This window comes from Leucoraja erinacea, chromosome 2 (assembly GCF_028641065.1).
Source record: "Leucoraja erinacea ecotype New England chromosome 2, Leri_hhj_1, whole genome shotgun sequence".
NCBI lineage: Eukaryota > Metazoa > Chordata > Chondrichthyes > Rajiformes > Rajidae > Leucoraja > Leucoraja erinaceus.
The window spans coordinates 133463411-133481938 of record NC_073378.1 but is presented as its reverse complement, the minus strand read 5'-3'; the positions used below and the strand labels follow the sequence as shown (position 1 = coordinate 133481938).

At 44.3% G+C, this 18528-nt stretch overlaps 1 protein-coding gene across 2 annotated transcripts in view; it reads right to left on the bottom strand.

The window, feature by feature from the left end:
• Positions 1-18528, bottom strand: part of LOC129715905 (uncharacterized) — a 101629-nt gene that overhangs the window by 3553 nt on the left and 79548 nt on the right. Inside the window, exons 17-20 of one of the 2 annotated variants that reach the window (XR_008726567.1) lie at positions 16195-16293; positions 7510-7563; positions 5221-5250; positions 2289-2336 (exon numbers count right to left, since the gene is read on the bottom strand). Coding sequence is in view for 1 of the 2 variants with exons in the window: in XM_055665798.1 (XP_055521773.1) it covers positions 5231-5250; positions 7510-7563; positions 16195-16293 (173 nt within the window). In the remaining variant the exon portion in view is untranslated. The remainder of the gene's footprint in view (positions 1-2288; positions 2337-5220; positions 5251-7509; positions 7564-16194; positions 16294-18528) is intronic. The other variant, XM_055665798.1, reaches the window with a different exon arrangement.

Here is an 18528-nt window from a genome sequence, read left to right as displayed (position 1 = left end):
GTAAATTAAATTGATTGGACATGGTTTGGAAAGGCACACACCTGTCTATATAAGGTCCCACAGTTGACAGTGAATGTCAGAGCATAAAACAAGCCATGAAGACAAAAGAATTGTCTGTAGACCTCCGAGACAGGATTGTGTTGAGACACAGATCTGGGAAAGGGTATAAAACATTTTTTGGAGCATTGCAGGTCCCGAAGAGCACAGTGGCCTCCGTCATTCATGAATAGAACTTTGAAACCACCAGGACTCTTCATAGAGCCTGGCCAAACTAAGCAATCGGGGGAGAAGGACCTTAGGATAGAGACTTACTAACATATTCAGGGAGGTGACCAAGAACCCGATCGTCACTCTGACAGAGCTCCAGAGTTCCTCTGTGGAGATGGGACAAAATTCCAGAAGGACAACTATATCTGCAGCATTCCACCAATCAGGCCTTTATTGTAGAGTGGCCAGACAGAAGCCACTCCTCAGTAAAAGGCACATGACAGCCCGCTTGGAGTTTGCCAAAAGGCACCTAAACAAGATTCCCTGGCCTGATGAAACCAAGATTGAACTCTTTGGCCTGAATGCCAAGTGTCACGTTTGGAGGAAACCAGGCACCGCTCATCACCTGGCCAATAGCATATCTACGGTGAAGCATGGTGGTAGCAGCATCATGCTGTAGGGATGTTTTTCAGCGGTAGGAACTGGGAGACCAGTCAGGATCGAGGTAAAGATGAACAGAGCAAAGTATAGAGAGATCCTTGATGAAAACCTGCTCCAGAGAGTTCAGGACCTCGGACTGGGGTGGAGGCTCACCTTCCAACAGGACAACGACCTAAAGCTCACGTCCTAGACAACGCAGGAGTGGCTTTGTGACAAGTCTGTGAATGTCCGTAAGTGGCCCGGCCAGAGCCCGGACTTGAACCCGATCGAACATCTCTGGAGGGACCTGAAAATAGCTGTGCATCGATGCTCCCCATCCAACCTGAGAGAGCTTGAGAGGAACTGCAGAGAAGAATGGGATATATTGCCCAAATACAGGTGTGCCAAGCTTGTAGACTTGCGAGACTTGAGGTTGTAATCACTGCCAAAGGTGCCTTAATAAAGTACTGAGTAAAGGGTCTGAATACTTATGTAAATGTGATATTTCAGTTATTTATTTTTAATTATTTTGCAAAAATTTCTAAACACCTGTTTTCACTTTTTTATTGTGGGCTATTGTGTGTAGATTGCTGATAAAAAAATGAATTTAATCCATTTTAGAATAAGGCTGTAACGTAACAAAAAGTGAAGGGGTCTGAATACTTTCTCAATGCATTGTATATAAGATGTAGTGAGGCAACGGTTATTGGTTTTGGGCACCATGTTATAGGAACGATGTTGGTAAGCTGGAAAGGGTGCAAAGAAGATTGATGCGGATGCTGCCAGGACTCTGAGCTATAGGGAGAGGTTGGGCAGGCTAGGACTTTATTCCTTGGAGTGCAGGAGGATGAGGGAAGATCTTACAGTGGTGTAGAAAATCATAAGAGGAATAAATTTAGTAAATGCACAGACTTTTGCCCAGAAGAGGGGAATCGGGAACCTGGAGAGATAGGTTTTAAGGTGAGGGGAAACGATTTAATAGGAACCTGAGAGGTAACTTTTTTACCCAAAGGGTGGTTGGTGTATTGAACAAGCTTCCAGTGGAGGTAGTTGAGACAGATACTATTGCAAGAATTAAGATACATTTAGACAGGTGCCCTCTATGTATGGATAGGATAGGTTTAGAGGCATATGGGCCCAACACAGGCAGGTGTGACTAATGTAGATGGAGCATCTTGGTCAATTTGGGCTGAAGAGCCTATTTCCACACTGTATCACTCTGTGACTCAGTCTCTAAGTATTCTAACACATTTCTGCACATGTACCGTAGAAATGAGGCACAAAATGCTGGAGTAAGTCAGTGGGACAGGTAGCATCTCTGGAGAGAAGGAATGGGTGACGTTTCGCGTCGAGACCCTTCTGCTGACTACCGTAGAAACTATGCTCGCTGGTTGCATCATGACCTGATACGGGAATTCTAATGCACAGGAATGCAAGAAGCTGCAGAGAGTGATAGACTCAGCATGTCCCTCGCCACCATCAAGAGCACCTAAAGCGGCATCTATTAAGGGTCCCCACCATCACATCACCCTTTATTTGCTGCTGTAATCAGGCAAAGGGTACAAAAGCATGAAGACCTACACTGCTGGAAAACCATCAGGAACAATTATTTTCTGACAAGTATTCATTTCTTGAAATAACCTCCACCACCCTAATCTTACCTCGATGACTGAACACTACGGCCTTTCTCTTCCATTCTCTTTTTTCAACTGCAACGGGAAATACAGGAGAAAATATTGAGGGCACTAACCATAATCGGCAATGCTCTTTTGAATTGTGATGTGCTTGAAAGTGGCAAATGTTAGTTCATTTTCCAATAAAAGGAGTAAGGAAAAGCCAGCAAGTACAGGCCAGACCGATTAGCCTTGGTACTGGAAAAAAATTGGGACAGGATTAATAGTCATCTGGGTTAATTAAGGCAAACCAGCACAGACAGACTTGTTTCGGCCCGAAACGTTGCCTATTTCCTTCGCTCCATAGATGCTGCTGCACCCGCTGAGTTTCTCCAGGACTTTTGTCTACCTGTTGAGGATAAATCCTGTGCAAAACACCGAGTGCCGGAGGAACGCAGTGGGTCAGGGAGCATTTGAGGAGGGAATGGACTGGCAACGTTGTGGGCTGGAACTCAATTATGTTTGATAGAATTTTTGAATGTGGCTAATGCTGTCAAATGTGGTGTACAGTGTGGTTCTTGAAAAGATGCCACATGAGAGCTTTCTCTGCAAAGTAAAAGAGAGGATCATTGATACAATGGATGCAAAACTGGCTCAGTAGCAAACAGCAGAGGGTGGTGGCAAATGATTGTGCATGCGAATGGAAGATGGTAAGTGCTGGCATTCTTAGTGATCAATGTTCTTTGTACTTCCCTCTGGAAGGCGACTCCGGACTGTCAAAGCTGCCACAGCCAGACATAAAAACAGCTTTTTTTCCACGACTAGTAGCTCTACTCAATAACTAAACTTGTTTTGCTCTGGTATTTTATTTAATTCACATGTTTAAATGATAATGTTTTATTATTAATGTTTTATGTGTCATTAATCTGTCACTGTATGTCATGTTGCCACTTGTGATGGTGGCCGATTGGGAAAGGGGGAGATGCAGCGAGACCTGGGTGTCATGGTACACCAGTCATTGAAAGTAGGCATGCAGGTGCAGCAGGCAGTAAAGAAAGCGAATGGTATGTTAGCTTTCATTGCAAAATGATTTGAGTATAGGAATAGGGAGGTTCTACTGCAGTTTTACAGGGTCTTGGTGAGACCACACCTGGAGTATTGCGTACAGTGTTGGTCTCCAAATCTGAGGAAGGACATTATTGCCATAGAGGGAGTGCAGAGACGGTTCACCAGACTGATTCCTGGGATGTCAGGACTGTCTTATGAAAAAAGACTGGATAGACGGTTTATACTCTCTAGAATTTAGGAGATTGAGAGGGGATCTTATAGAAACTTACAAAATTCTTAAGGGGTTGGACAGGCTAAATGCAGGAAGATTGTTCCCGATGTTGGGGAAGTCCAGGACAAGGGGTCACAGCTTAAGGATAAGGGGGAAATCCTTTAAAACCGAGATGAGAAGAACTTTTTTCACACAGAGAGTGGTGAATCTCTGGAACTATCTGCCACAGAGGGTAGTTGAGGCCAGTTCATTGGCTATATTTAAGAGGGATTTAGATGTGGCTAAGGGGATCAGGGGGTATGGAGAGAAGGCAGGTATGGGATACTGACTTGGATGATCAGCCATGATCATATTGAATGGCGGTGCAGGCTCGAAGGGCCGAATGGCCTACTCCTACACCTAATTTTTATGTTTCTATGTTTGTGTGCGGAGCACCAAGGCAAATTCCTTGTATATGAATACTTGGTCAATAAACTTATTCATTCATTCATTGATCCACATTATTGACCTGGATGAGATAAAAGTCATCATTTCAAAATTTGCTGCTGATACAAAACATGGCTCGAAGGGCCGAATGGCCTACTCCTGCACCTATTTTCTATGTTTCTATGTCCATGTACTTGTCCAAGTATTTTAAATGTTGGTAAAATATCTGCCTCAACGACCTCATCTGCAGCTCATTTCATATACCCACCTCAACTATCCACTGGCAACTACCTCCTCTGGTAGCTTATTCCATACACCCACCCTGCATGAAAAAGTTGCCCCTCAAATTCCCATAAATCCTTCCCCTCTCGCCTTAAACCTATGTCTTCTGGTTATCGATTCCCCTACTCTGGGTAAAAGACTGTGCATCTACTCTTAGTATTCCCTTCATAAGATCACCTCTCTAAGATCACCCCTCATCCCCCTAAACTCCAAAGGTTCTAGCCTGCCAACCTCTCCCTATAGCTCAGGCCTCAATTCCCGGCAACATCCTCATAAATCTTCGCTGCACTCTTTCCAGCTTGACCACATCTTTCCTACAACAGGAAAGTTGTACTTATGAACTTATTCATTCATTCAACCAGATCAGAATAGTGCAAGCCATATTACAGAGTGCAATCTTATACAATCTTATGCAAAATCGATTGTAGTTCGGTGCTGAGATAGGGGGCTCAAAAGCCTGATGATTCGGGACACTGAATCCTCATTTAACAACTCTGCAAAGCATCACTGCCCTATACCATGTTTAAGAAGGAACTGCAGATGCTGGAAAATCAAAGGTAGACAAAAATGCTGGAGAAACTCAGCGGGTGAGGCAACAACTATGGAGCGAAGGAAATATGCAACGTTTCGGGTCGTGACCCTTCTTCAGACTGGTGTCAGGGTGGTGGGTGGGAAGAAGAAAGGACGAGGCGGAGACAGTGGGCAGAGGGAGAGCTGGGAAGCGGAGGAGAAAGCAGGGACTACCTGAAATTGGAGAAGTCAATGTTCATACCGCTGGGGTGTAAACTGCCCAAGCGAAATATGATGTGCTGCTCCTCCAATTTATGGTGGGCCTCACACTGGCCACCCCATATCAGATTATCATCACTCTATAACCAAAGCATCACAACCCTATACCACAGAAAACCTTTCAAAAGCTATTGTACGGTAGCTTGAACACAGACTTAATTACTTGTACATATCATGTCAAACATTACTTATTTTCCTACTCACATTCTGGTCATTATGGTCCCCCTGGCCGACCTAACAATAAAACATAAGAAAGTTATTCTAAATGCTAAGGCATGATAATCCCAAATGCTTTTCTGGAGATGAGAATGGCAATGCGGCAAACATCAACTTTCATTGAAATATTATTTGAAAATAAAAAATAATTGCAAATGCTGAAACTTTAATGAAGGTTTATTGATCTGAAACATTAACAATACTTATCTCCTCTATTGTTAGTGTGACATGCACCTCTTTTATTGGAATACTGATACACTGGTCAAAGGACCATCAGCTTTGATCAATCACCCCAAATGCTCACCCGAATTATCAATAAGCAGATTTCTAAACAATAATATAACACAATCAAAAATTGCAGATCTTCACTCATTTTTTATTTATTTCAGTCCTATTTGCTTCTGAACCATTCCCAAAAACAAAATGCTTTACAAAAACTATGACAACTATATAATTAAAAGTCTCATCTTGACCACTTCTTGTCTGCGCTGTATATTGATTTTAGAAAAGACGCTACCATATATCGCTGTGATGTTTGGGCATCTTACTCATATAGCTCCTCCACTGAGCAGGCCTCGAGGATTTTTCCCATCGATGAAAAATAAAAAAGTTATGAGTGTTTAAAAAAACCTGTGTGTGTGTGTGTGTGTGTGTGTGTGTGTGTGTGTGTGTGTGTGTGTGTGTGTGTGTGTGTGTGTGTGTGTGTGTGTGTGTGTGTGTGTGTGTGTGTGTGTGTGTGTGTGTGTGTGTGTGTGTGTGTGTGTGTGTGTGTGTGTGTGTGTGTGTGTGTGTGTGTGTGTGTGTGTGTGTGTGTGTGTGTGTTTGCGAGTCAGTGAGTGATTGAGTGCGTGCGTGTGAGTGGTCTCAGTGACTGAACTGCCACAGTCCAAGAATCCATTCGGTCCACAATGGAAGCCAGACCCTTTGGCCCACAACAACATGCTAGTGCTTCAGAAAGCCCCCCCCCCTCCATCAAATCTATTCCTCCATTCAATCACGGCAGAATAATCTTCTCTGCATATCATTAGAAATGCAGCACATCCTTCCTATAACATGAAGAGTTGTGCACACTACTCCAGCTGTGGCTTAAATAATGCTTTACATGGTTGCACCAAAATCTTCTTACTCTCTTATTAATGATTTAGATGAAGGGATTACAAGTAACATTAGCAAATTTGCAGATGACGCAAAGCTGGGTGGCAGTGTGAACTGTGAGGAGGATGCTATGAGAATGCAGGGTGACTTGGACAGGTTGGGTGAGTGGGCAAATGCAGTTTAATGTGGATACGTGTGAGGTTATCCACTTTGGTGGCAAAATCAGGAAGACAGATTATTATCTAAATGGTGTCAAGTTGGGAAAAGGGGAAGTACAACGTGATCTGGGGTCCTTGTTCATCAGTCAATGGCAGGCAGTGAAGAAAGCGAATAGTATGTTGGCCTTCATAACAAGAGGAGTTGGCTATAGGAGCAAAGAGGTCCTTCAGCAGTTGTACAGGGCCCTATTGAGACCACCCCTGGAGTATTGTGTGCAGTTTTGGTCTCAAAGTTTGTCGAAGCTCATTCTTGCTATTGAGGGAGTGCAGCGTAGGTTCACAAGGTTAATTGCCGGGATGGTGGGACTGTCATATTTTAATAGAATGGAGCAGCTGGGCTTGTATACTCTGAAATTTAGAAGGTTGAGAGGGGATCTTATTGAAACATATAAGATTATTAAGGGTTTGGACACACTAGAGGCAGAAAACATGTTCCCGATGTTGGGGGAGTGCAGAACCAAGGGCCACAGTTTAAGAATAAGGGGTAAGCCATGTAGAACGGAGATGAGGAAATACTTTTTCATACAGAGTGTGGAATTCTCTGCCTCAGAGGGCATTTGAGGCCGGTTCTCTGGATGCTTTCAAGAGAGAGTTTGATAGAGCTCTTAAAGATAGTGGAGTCAGGGGATATGGGAGATGAGAAGGCAGGAACGGGGTACTGATTGTGAATGATCAGCCGTGGTCACATTGAATGGTGGTGCTGTCTTGAAGGGCCGAATGGCCTACTCCTGCACCTGATGTCTATTGTCTCACAATCTATTCCCAGTTAATAAATGCTGTAAACCATGTTCTTGGATTCAGTCACTCAATATAGACATTCCACAAATTGTAACAACTGGATTGTCCAGCTAATCATTGTGCCAGATTTGCCCTATTGTATCCTTTTCAAATTGAGGTAACTGTCTTTATGTATTTCTATCATTCTCTGTAGAGATTACAATGATGTAATTTAATCATGCCATACCTGCATATGGTAGTGGACAGACGCCAGATTGTGTTGGTTGTGAGCTCGGTCCAGCTGTTGGCAATAAGACAAAAGTAAAAATACATTCCTTCATTAAAATAACTGCTTAATATTTTTCTCGCTTTAATGATCCAAGCAAGAGTGTGATGTGCTATAAAGCTTTTTAAATAGAAGTGGAGGAATGGGATAGCACAGAAGAAAGGAGATAAGGACAATGCAATGTGTATGCTGGAAAAATAAAATAAAGTGGAAAAACTCAACATGGACGGGGAGTTATGCTGAATGGCCTGTTTTCATTATATGATTCCATGATCTTAAGTCGGGAGGCGTTGATGGGAAAAAACATGCAGAAATCTGATGTAAATCCCACAGTTGTCTGTGACCTTACTCCAAGGTCATAATATCATAAGATCAGGTGATAGGAGCAGAATTAGGCTATTCGGCCCATCAAGTCTATTCCATCATTCAATCATGACTGATCTATCTCTCCCTCACAGCATTCTCCTGCCTCCTCGTCCCACAACCCCTGACACCCGCACTAATCAACGATCTATCTATCTATCTATGCTTTAAAAATATCCATTGACTTGCCTTCCACAGCCTTTTTGGCAAAGAATTCCACAGATTCCCAACCTTGTGACTAAAGAAATTCCTCCTCATCTCCTTCCTAAAGGAACATCCCTTTAATTCTGATGCTATGACTTTTAGCCCTAAACTCTCCCACTAGTGGAAACATCTTGACATCCACTCTCTCCAAACCCTTCACTATTCTATATGTTTTAATGAGGTTTCCCCTCATCCTTCTAAACTCCAGCGAGTGCAGGCCCAGTGCCGTCAAACGCTCATCATATGTTAACCCACTCATTCCTGGGATCATTCTTGTAAACCTCCTCTGGACCCTCTTCAGGGCCAGCTCATCCTTCCCGCAGATGTGGTGCCCAAATTTGCTCACAATAATCCAAATGCAGCCTGACCAGCGCCTGATAGAGCCTCAACATTACATCCCGTCACCAGGAGCACCTGCCCTGCCGGCAAGTCTGTTCGTCTTTTCTCTCTTTTTGTTATTTTTTAGTTTGTTAAAAGTTTTGTTTTAATGTTCTTCGGTTTGTTTTATGTGGGGATTGGGGGAAACTTTTTTTCAGGTTCTAACCTTCCCGGAGATGTGATCAATTTTTCGGATCACATTCTCCGGGCTCTGCAGCCTACCATCGCTGGAGCTGGAGGCCTCCTTGGACTGTCATGAGCCCTGCCGCGGGGCGCGGACTCAACATTGGAGCGGGTCCCTTGCCTGGGATCGCTCCCACCGCGACCACCGTGGAATCAACATCAAGGGCTCGCAGTCTCGGGAGAGGCCGAGTCGGGAGCTCCAACACCGTGGAAGGTTCGACCAGCCCCGACGCGAGGTTTGATCTCCCGGTGCGGGGGAGCTGACATCCCCCCCCCAATGCAGGAGCTGATCGCCTCGACACGGAGGGCCCAAACGCCGCCGGCCACGGGAGTCAAGATCATCCCGTCAACGGGGGCTCGAGGCCCCCGACCGAGGAAGAACTAAGGGAAGGACTTGAACTTTATTTCGCCTTCCATCACAGTGAGGAATGTGTAGGAGTCACTGTGGTGGATGTTCATGTTAAAATGTGTTTTTGAGTGATCTGTTGCTTTTAATTGTATGACTGACCTGGCCAATGAAATTCCTCGTATGTTGCAAAACATACTTGGCGAATAAAGTGTGATTCTGATTCTGATTCTGATTGGAGGAAAAATGGTCCAAAACCAGGGGTCTCAATTTAAGAATAATGGGTCGGCCATATAGGACTGACACGAGGAAAAACGTTTTCACCCAGAGAGTTGTGAATCTGTGGAATTCTCTGCCACAGAAGGCAGTGGAGGCCGATTCACTGGATGTTTTCAAGAGGGAGTTAGATTTCTAGGCCTGTCCCACTTAGGCGATTGTTCAGCGGACTGCCGGTGACTGACGGAGAGGCCCGGGAACCGTTGGAGCGAGTGGAGGAGGGTCGGGGCTGTGAGTATTTAAATCAAGCGCGGGGCTTTCTTTCACAGAGGCCCCAGGAACCGTTGGAGCGAGTGGAGGAGGGTCGGGGCTTTTACCAAAATCTGTAACGTTCCACACTCCATAGGGAGGGTTTTGGTGGAAGCCGCTGATTGGTGGAAGCAACTGATTGGGTGCAACCTCAGGTTCGCATTTCTGCTTTCTGGTTAAAGGTACAGTGCTTTAGTAAAGGTACAGTGAGACAAGGGTACAGTGGGCTAAAGGTACAGTGCTTTAGTAAAGGTACAGTGAGCTAAGGGTACAGTGGGCTAAAGGTACAGTGCTTTAGTAAAGGTACAGTGAGCTAAGGGTACAGTGGGCTAGTAAAGGTACAGTGAGCCAAGGGTACAGTGCTTTAGTAAAGGTACAGTGAGCTAAAGGTACAGTGCTTTAGTAAAGGTACAGTGAGCCAAGGGTACAGTGGGCTAAAGGTACAGTGCTTTAGTAAAGGTACAGTGAGCTAAGGGTACAGTGCTTTAGTAAAGGTACAGTGCTTTTTGTTTATATAATAAAGGTACAGTTTAAAGGTCAAGAGGGAGCAGCTGTTGTGAGTCAGATACCTGCTGATTTCTCCCAGCAGTTTCTATCGTATTGTAATTGTATTGTATCCAGGGTAAGGCAGGAGAATGCGGGCCAAGGCAGTTTACTGTTCTGGATGTCAGATGTGGGAGGTGATGGTGTCGGATAGCCCTCCAGACATCCACATCTGCGCCAGGTGCATCGAGATGGGGCTCCTAAGGGACCGTATTAGGATCCTGGAGCAGCAGCTCGATGACCTCCGTCTGGTCAGGGAGAGTGAGGAGGTCATAGAGGGGAGTTATAGGGAGGTGGTCACTCCAAAACCACGGGAGACAGACATGTGGGTCACGCTAAGGAAGGGCAAGGGGCAGAGGCAGGAACGAGTGAGTACTCCAATGTCGGTACACCTTGCAAATAAGTACTCCTGTTTGAGTACGGATGGGGGTGACAGCCTACCCGGGGGTAGTGACAGCGGACGGGCCTCCAGCACAGAGACCGGCCCTGTTGCTCCGAAAGGTAGGGAAAAAAAGAGGGCAATAGTAATTGGGGACTCTATTGTTAGGGGGTCGGATAGGCGATTCTGTGGACGCAGTCGGGAGACCAGGATGGTGGTCTGCCTCCCTGGTGCCAAGGTCTTGGACGTGTCTCAACGCATCCAAGATATCCTGAAATCAGAGGGAGAGGAGCCTGAGGTCGTGGTACATATAGGTACCAACGACATAGGTAAAAAAAGGGAAGAGGTCCTGAAGGGAGGATTTAGGGAGTTGGGAGGAGAGTTAAGGAAAAGGACCAAAAAGGTAACAATCTCAGGATTACTGCCCGTGCCACGCGACAGTGAGAGTAGGAATGGAGCGAGGTGGAGGATAAATGCGTGGCTGAAAGACTGGTGCAGAGGGCAGGGATTCAAGTTTCTGGATCATTGGGACTTCTTTTGGGGAAGGTGGGACCTGTACAGAAAGGACGGGTTGCACTTGAACCCGAGGGGGACCAATATCCTGGCGGGGGAATTTGCAAAGGCTACTGGGGAGACTTTAAACTAGAATGGTTGGGGCGAGGGACTCAAATAGAGAAAGCTAGTAGACAGAATGGGAGGCAGGAAGCAGAAAAGGGAAGCACTCGGACACAAGAGGAGAAAGAAGAAAAAGGAAATAAACAGAGAATAAGAGGCGGGGGGTTTCTTAAATGTGCATATTTTAATGCTAGGAGCATTGTAAGAAAGGTGGATGAGCTTAGAGTCTGGATAGACACCTGGAAGTATGATGTTGTGGCGATCAGTGAAACATGGTTGCAGGAGGGCTGTGATTGGAAACCAAATATTCCCGGATTTCGTTGCTTCAGGTGTGATAGAATTGGAGGGGCAAGAGGTGGAGGTGTTGCATTGCTTGTCAGGGAAGATATTACAGCAGTGCTTTGGCAGGATAGATTGGAGGGCTCATCTAGGGAGGCTATTTGGGTGGAACTGAGAAGTGGGAAAGGTGTAGTAACACTTATAGGGGTGTATTATAGACCGCCAAATGGGGAGCGAGAATTGGAAGAGCAAATATGTAAGGAGATAGCAGATATTAGTAGTAAGCACAAGGTAGTGATTGTGGGAGATTTCAACTTTCCACACTTAGACTGGGAAACACATTCTGTAAATGGGCTGGATGGTTTGGAGTTTGTAAAATGTGTGCAGGATAGTTTTTTGCAGCAATACATGGAGATGCCTACTAGAGGAGGGGCAGTGCTGGACCTCCTGTTAGGAAATGAGACGGGACAGGTGGCTGAGGTATGCGTTGGGGAGCACTTCGGGTCCAGTGATCACAATGCCATTAGTTTCAATATAATTATGGAGAGGATTAGAACTGGACCTAGGGTTGAGATTTTTGATTGGAGAAAGGCTAACTTTGATGCGATGCGAGATGATTTAAAAGGAGTGAACTGGGACATTTTGTTTTATGGGAAAGATGTAGAAGAGAAATGGAGGACATTTAAAGGGGAAATTTTAAGAGTACAAAATCTTTATGTTCCTGTTTGGTTGAAAGGAAACAGTAAAAATTGGAAAGAGCCCTAGTTTTCAAGGGAAATTGGACATCTTGTTCGGAAAAAGAGGGAGATCTACAATAATTATAGGCAGCATGAAGTAAATGAGGTGCTTGAGGAGTATAAGGAATGTAAAAAGAATCTTAAGAAATAAATTAGAAAAGCTAAAAGAAGATACGAGGTTGCTTTGGCAAGTAAGGTGAAAGTAAATCCAAAGGGTTTCTACAGCTATATTAACAGCAAAAGGATAACGAGGGATATAATTGGTCCATTGCAGAGACAGAGTGGACAGCTATCTGCAGAGCCAAAAGAGATGGGGGAGATATTGAACAATTTATTTTCTTCGGTATTCACCAAGGAGAAGGATATTGAATTATGTGAGGTAAGGGAAACTAGTAGAGTAGCTATGGATACTATGAGTTTAAAAGTAAAAGAAGTACTGACACTTTTGAAAAATATAAAAGTGGATAAGTCTCCAGGTCCTGACAGGATATTCCCTAGGACATTGAGGGAAGTTGGTGTAGAAATAGCCGGGGCTATGACAGAAATATTTCAAATGTCATTAGAAACGGGAATTGTCCCCGAGGATTGGCGTACTGCGCATGTTGTTCCATTGTTTAAAAAGGGTTCTAAGAGTAAACCTAGCAATTATAGGCCTGTTAGTTTGACTTCAGTGGTGGGCAAATTAATGGAAAAGATACTTAGAGATAATATATATAAGCATCTGGATAAACAGGGTCTGATTAGCAACAGTCAACATGGATTTGTGCCTGGAAGGTCATGTTTGACTAATCTTCTTGAATTTTTTGAAGAGGTTACTAGGGAAATTGACGAGGTAAAGCAGTGGATGTTGTCTATATGGACTTTAGTAAGGCCTTTAACAAGGTTCCTCATGGAAGGTTGGTTAAGAAGGTTCAACTGTTGGGTATAAATGCAGGAGTAGCTAGATGGATTCAACAGTGGCTGAATGGGAGACGCCAGAGGGTAATGGTGGATGGCTGTTTGTCGGGTTGGAGGCAGGTGACTAGTGGGGTGCCTCAGGGATCTGTGTTGGGTCCTTTGTTGTTTGTCATGTACATCAATGATCTGGATGAAGGTGTGGTAAATTGGATTGGTAAGTATGCAGATGATACCAAGATAGGGGGTGTTGTGGATAATGAAGAGGATTTCCAAAGTCCCTACAGAGTGATTTAGGCCATTTGGAAGAATGGGCTGAAAGATGGCAGATGGAGTTTAATGCTCATAAATGTGAGGTGCTACACCTTGGCAGGACAAATCAAAATAGGACGTACATGGTAAATGGTAGGGAATTGAAGAATGCAGTTGAACAGGGGGATCTGGGAATAACTGCACAGTTCCCTGAAAGTGGAATCTCATGTAGATAGGGTGGTAAAGAAAGCTTTTGGTATGCTAGCCTTTATAAATCAGAGCATTGAGCATAGAAGCTGGGATGTAATGTTAAAATTGTACAAGGCATTGGTGAGACCAAATCTGGAGTATGGTGTAAAATTTTGGTCACCCAATTATAGGAAGGATGTCAACAAAATAGAGAGAGTACAGAGGAGATTTACTAGAATGTTGCCTGGGTTTCAACAACTAAGTTACAGAGAAAGGTTGAATAAGTTAGGTCTTTATTCTCTGGAGCGCAGAAGGTTAAGGGGGGACTTGATAGAGGTCTTTAAAATGATGAGAGGGATAGACAGAGTTGATGTGGACGTTTTCCCTTTGAGAACAGGGAAGATTCAAACAAGAGGACATGACTTCGGAATTAAGGGACAGAAGTTTAAGGGTAACATGAGGGGGAATTTCTTTACTCAGAGAGTGGTAGCGGTGTGGAATGAGCTTCCAGTGGAAGTGGTGGAGGCAGGTTCGATGGTATCATTTAAAAAAAAAAAAAATTGGATAGGCATATGGATGAGAAGGGAATGGAGGGTTATGGTATGAGTGCAGGCAGGTGGGACTAAGGGAAAATAATTGTTCGGCACGGACTTGTAGGGCCGAGATGGCCTGTTTCCGTGCTGTAATTGTTATATGGTTATATGCTTATATGGACTGTCAAGTTGCCGGCAGTCGCCTGAAAAACTTGAAACTGGAACGGCGACTGTCACAGTGGAACAAACATATCGCAAAGGCGGGACCAGGGCAAGCGGGGGAGAGCGCTGTCTGAAATTCACATGGTGCAAAGCCAAGGTGATACCGACACACACTGCGATGAACAGGAAGGTTGGCGCTGTAATTAAGACAGCTAAAGCACAGTGAACGGTAAGTCCTTTAAAAGACGGGGGAGGTGTACAGGGGGGGGGGGGAGAGAGAAGGGGGGAGAAAGGGTGGAGACACTTTTAAGAAGCCAGGCAACTTTCAATAAGCCAGAGATACACTGAAGTTTAACATTACCAGTCGGTTATCCTTGGTTCTGAAAACTCCTGCTTATGTTTATTTACCCCAATGAAAATAACCGATCAGTAAAGGCAATTAACTAAAACTACCCACGACTACCTCGACTAGCTATGACTACATGGCGACCCCAATACAACTGTACCTACGACTACAGGGTTATCAAGTTTCTCCATGGCAACCAATTTATGGTCGCAGAAAAATTTTTCAACATGTTGAAAAATATGCGGCGACCATACTGAGGCCGTGACTAGTTCCCAGAATGCAGGAACGCCTCGCGACCATGAGGGAGGACTCACCAGCGAACATGTGGCGACCATGTGCCGAGTGCAGAGTCTCCTGCACTCGCCTAAAAGGCCACCTAAGTGGGACAGGCTCATTAGCTCTTTGGGCTAACGGAATCAAGGGATATGAGGAGAAAGCTGGAACGGAGTACTGATTTTAAATGATCAGCCATGATCATATTGAATAGTGGTGCTGGCTCAAAGGGCCGAAGGGCCTACTCCTGCACCTATTTTTCTATGATTCATCTTGCAAATTAACTTTTTGAGATTCCTGCACCAGCACTCCCAGTTCCCTTTGCACTTATAATTTCTGGATTCTCTCCCCATTTAGAAACGTCTACACCTTTATTCCTACTGCCAAAATGCATGACTACACACTTAGCTACACTACATTCCATCTGCCACCTCTCTGCCCATTCTCCCAACCTATCGAAGTCCTTCTGCAGAGTCCCTGCTTTCTGTACACTACCTGCCCCTCCACCTATTTTCGTATCTCATCTGCAAACTTGTCCACAAAGCCTTCAATCCCCTTAATCAAAATCATTAATATACAATGTGAAGAGCAGCGGCCCCAGCACCAACACCTGCAGAACTCTGCTAGTCACTGGCATCCAACCAGAAAAAGCCCCCTTTATGGCCACTTTCTGCCTTGTGCCATCCAGCCAACCTGATATCCATGCTAGCATCTGCCCCCTTTGATACAATGGGCTCTCATCTTCCACAGCAGCCAAATGTGTGGAACCTTATCTCAAGCATTCTAAAAATGTAGGTATACAACATCCACTGACATTCCTTGGTCTGTCCTGCTATTTACTTCTTCAGGCAAGATCTCCCTTTTACAAAGCTATGCTGACTTTGACCTATTTTATTATGAACCTCTATGTACTCACAGCCTCATCCTTTATAATGGGGTTTAAAATCTTCCCAACCACTGACGTCAGACTAACGGGCCAATAGTTCCCACCATACTGCTTTGCTCCCTTCTTGTGCAGCGGGGTACTATTGGCAATTTTCCAATCGTCTGCAACCACTCCTGACTCGAGTGATTCTTGAAATAACTCTATTGATGCCTCCACAATCTCTAAAGCCATTTCTTTCAGAACCTTAGGGTGTAGTCCATCCGGCCCAGGTGACTTTATCCACATTGAGCCCTTTCAGCTTCCCAATCACCTCGCCACTCCACAAACTTCCACCCCCTGACTCTCTTGGATTTCAGGCAAGTTGCTGGTGTCTTCCACCTGTGAAGACTGATGCAAAAAAGTGATTCAATTCCTCTGCCATTTCTTTATTCCCCATTATCACCTCTCCTGCATCATTCTCCAGCGGTCTAATGTCTACTTTTGCCTTTTTCTTACTCTTTATATAGCTGCAGCAGAGCAAGAATATCTGAAGCAAGCATATCAACATTTCACTACTTACCCATGTTTGCAGGTCTCTTTCTTTTTGGTGGGGCTTGAAGGGCAAAGCCTGGAGGAGGTTGCGCATCAGTAGGCCGCCGTGTGTCGTATTTTAGATGTGCTATTAAATAGATAATCAAAGGTTAACTGGACATCAAAATAAACCAAATAATAACAACAGATAAAAAATATAATATCATTTTTAGGATTCCTGCTGCAGGGAAAAATTGATTTATTTTAGTTGCCTAGAGAACAAAAAAAGACAGAAGGTGTGAGACAAAAAGTTTGAACAGTGCCAAATTGTGAAGCTTGAGGAAGGAGTATAGGTGGAGGGGAAGGAATATAGGTGCAAGTGCAGGTGGGGCACTTGGGAAATGAATGGAGGGGTGTGGGAGGGGAAGAGAGGGGAAATAGAGGGAGTGGGAGGGGGTTGTAATTACCAACAGTTAGAAAATTGTATGTTCATACTGTTCAGACTATCGGGCTACCCAAGTGGGACATGAATTGCTGTTCCTCCAGTTTGCATGTGGGGGCCTCACTCTGGCAATGAATTAGGACCTGGATGGAAAGTGACCTCACTCTCGGTTATGAACCAAGACTTTATTCCTTGGAGCGTGGGGTGATCTATAGTGGCGTATTAGATGATGATGTCTATTGATAAGGTGAAGGTACAGGGTCATACCCAGGCTAAGGGTATCAAAATTTAGAGGGCATAGGTTTGGGGAGAGGGAGGAACGATTTAAAAGGGACTGAGGAGGAGAAACTTCTTCACACAATGGGTAATGTGTAGATGGAATAAGCTGCCAAAGATGGATATTCAGGCTACAGGATGAGTTGGTAAGATGAGCTGCGAGTCTCACAACATTTCAGATACAATAACAACATTTAAAAGTCATGTGATCGAATACATGGATAGGAAATGTTTGGAGGGATATTGGGTAAATTCGGGAAAATGAGCATCTTGGTCGGCATGGACAAGTTGGGCCGAAGGGCCTGTATAGTGCTGCATTGCTCCATGACTATCTCACTTACTTCTCTTCCCCTGCCCTGGGGAAAGGAATCTGACGATACCATATCTGTGCCTCTCATTATTTTGTAAACTTCTCCCCCTCAGTCTCCTATATTGAAGTGAAAATAAACCCAGCCCTCCTTATAAATACAGCCATCCATTCGATGCAAAATCTGGTGAATATCTTCTGCATGCTCTCCATGACAACTACCTTCTTCCAATAATATAGGGACCAGAATTATACACAATAGTCTAAACGGTTTTATGTTCTTATGTTCCATGGTATTGAGTGTCAGGTTACAATTGTCTGACAGATGGTTAATGGATCTCTCATTACAAAAAAATGCATATAATTGACCAGATTGGTGCTTCGAGATATTTGCACAATGCACAATAGGAAGAAGCCAAGTAATTAGGCCAGTGAATATAAGTGATAGGGAAGTTATTTTTTTTAAATTGCGTGACAAGATTAATTTACACTTGGACAGGCAGAGAGAAATTATCACATGGAGTTGTCATGGGGAAATCTTGAAGAGGCAAATAATATATGAAATAACAAAATGAGGGCATTGTAGTCCATGTAGTCAACATGGATTTCATTAAGGCCTCCCACAAGATCTCACATGGGAAACTGGTCCAAAGGGTTAGAGGTTATGGGATCCAAGGCAAGTTGTTCCAAATCTGATGGAGTAATAGGAAGCAGAGGTTTTTGTTGCTGTATATATACATTCATGACTTGAATGTGAAAATAGGAAATATGATTATAAGTTCACAAATTATACAACAATTGAGACTGTTATTGTCGGTAAGATGGGTATTCACGCTACAGAATGAGTTGGTAAGATGAGCTGTGAGTCTCACAGCATTTAAGAAGTGTTTAGATGACACTTGAATTCTAAGAGTCAATATCACCAACAACTTCTCCTGAACCACCCATATTGAGGCAATGACCATGAAAGTACACCAACGTCTCGACTTAGGGTTTCGGAAGTTCGGCATGTCCCCAACAACTCTCACCAATTTCGGCAGATGCGTCATAAAAATAATTTTATCACGTGCATCACAGCTTGGTTTGGGAACGCTCATCCAAGACCGTGAGAAATTGCAACGAATTGTGGACGCAGTCCAGACCATCACACAAACCAACCTTCATTCCATTAACTCTATTTACGCTTCACGCTGCTTCGCAAGGCCAGCAGCACAATCAAGGACGAGTCGCACCCCGGCCACTCCCTTTTCTCCCTTCTCCCATTGGGCAAAAGGTGTAAAAGTGTGGAAACGCACACCTCCAGATTCAGGGACAGTTTCTTCCCAGTTGTTATCAGGCAACTGAATCATCCTACCACA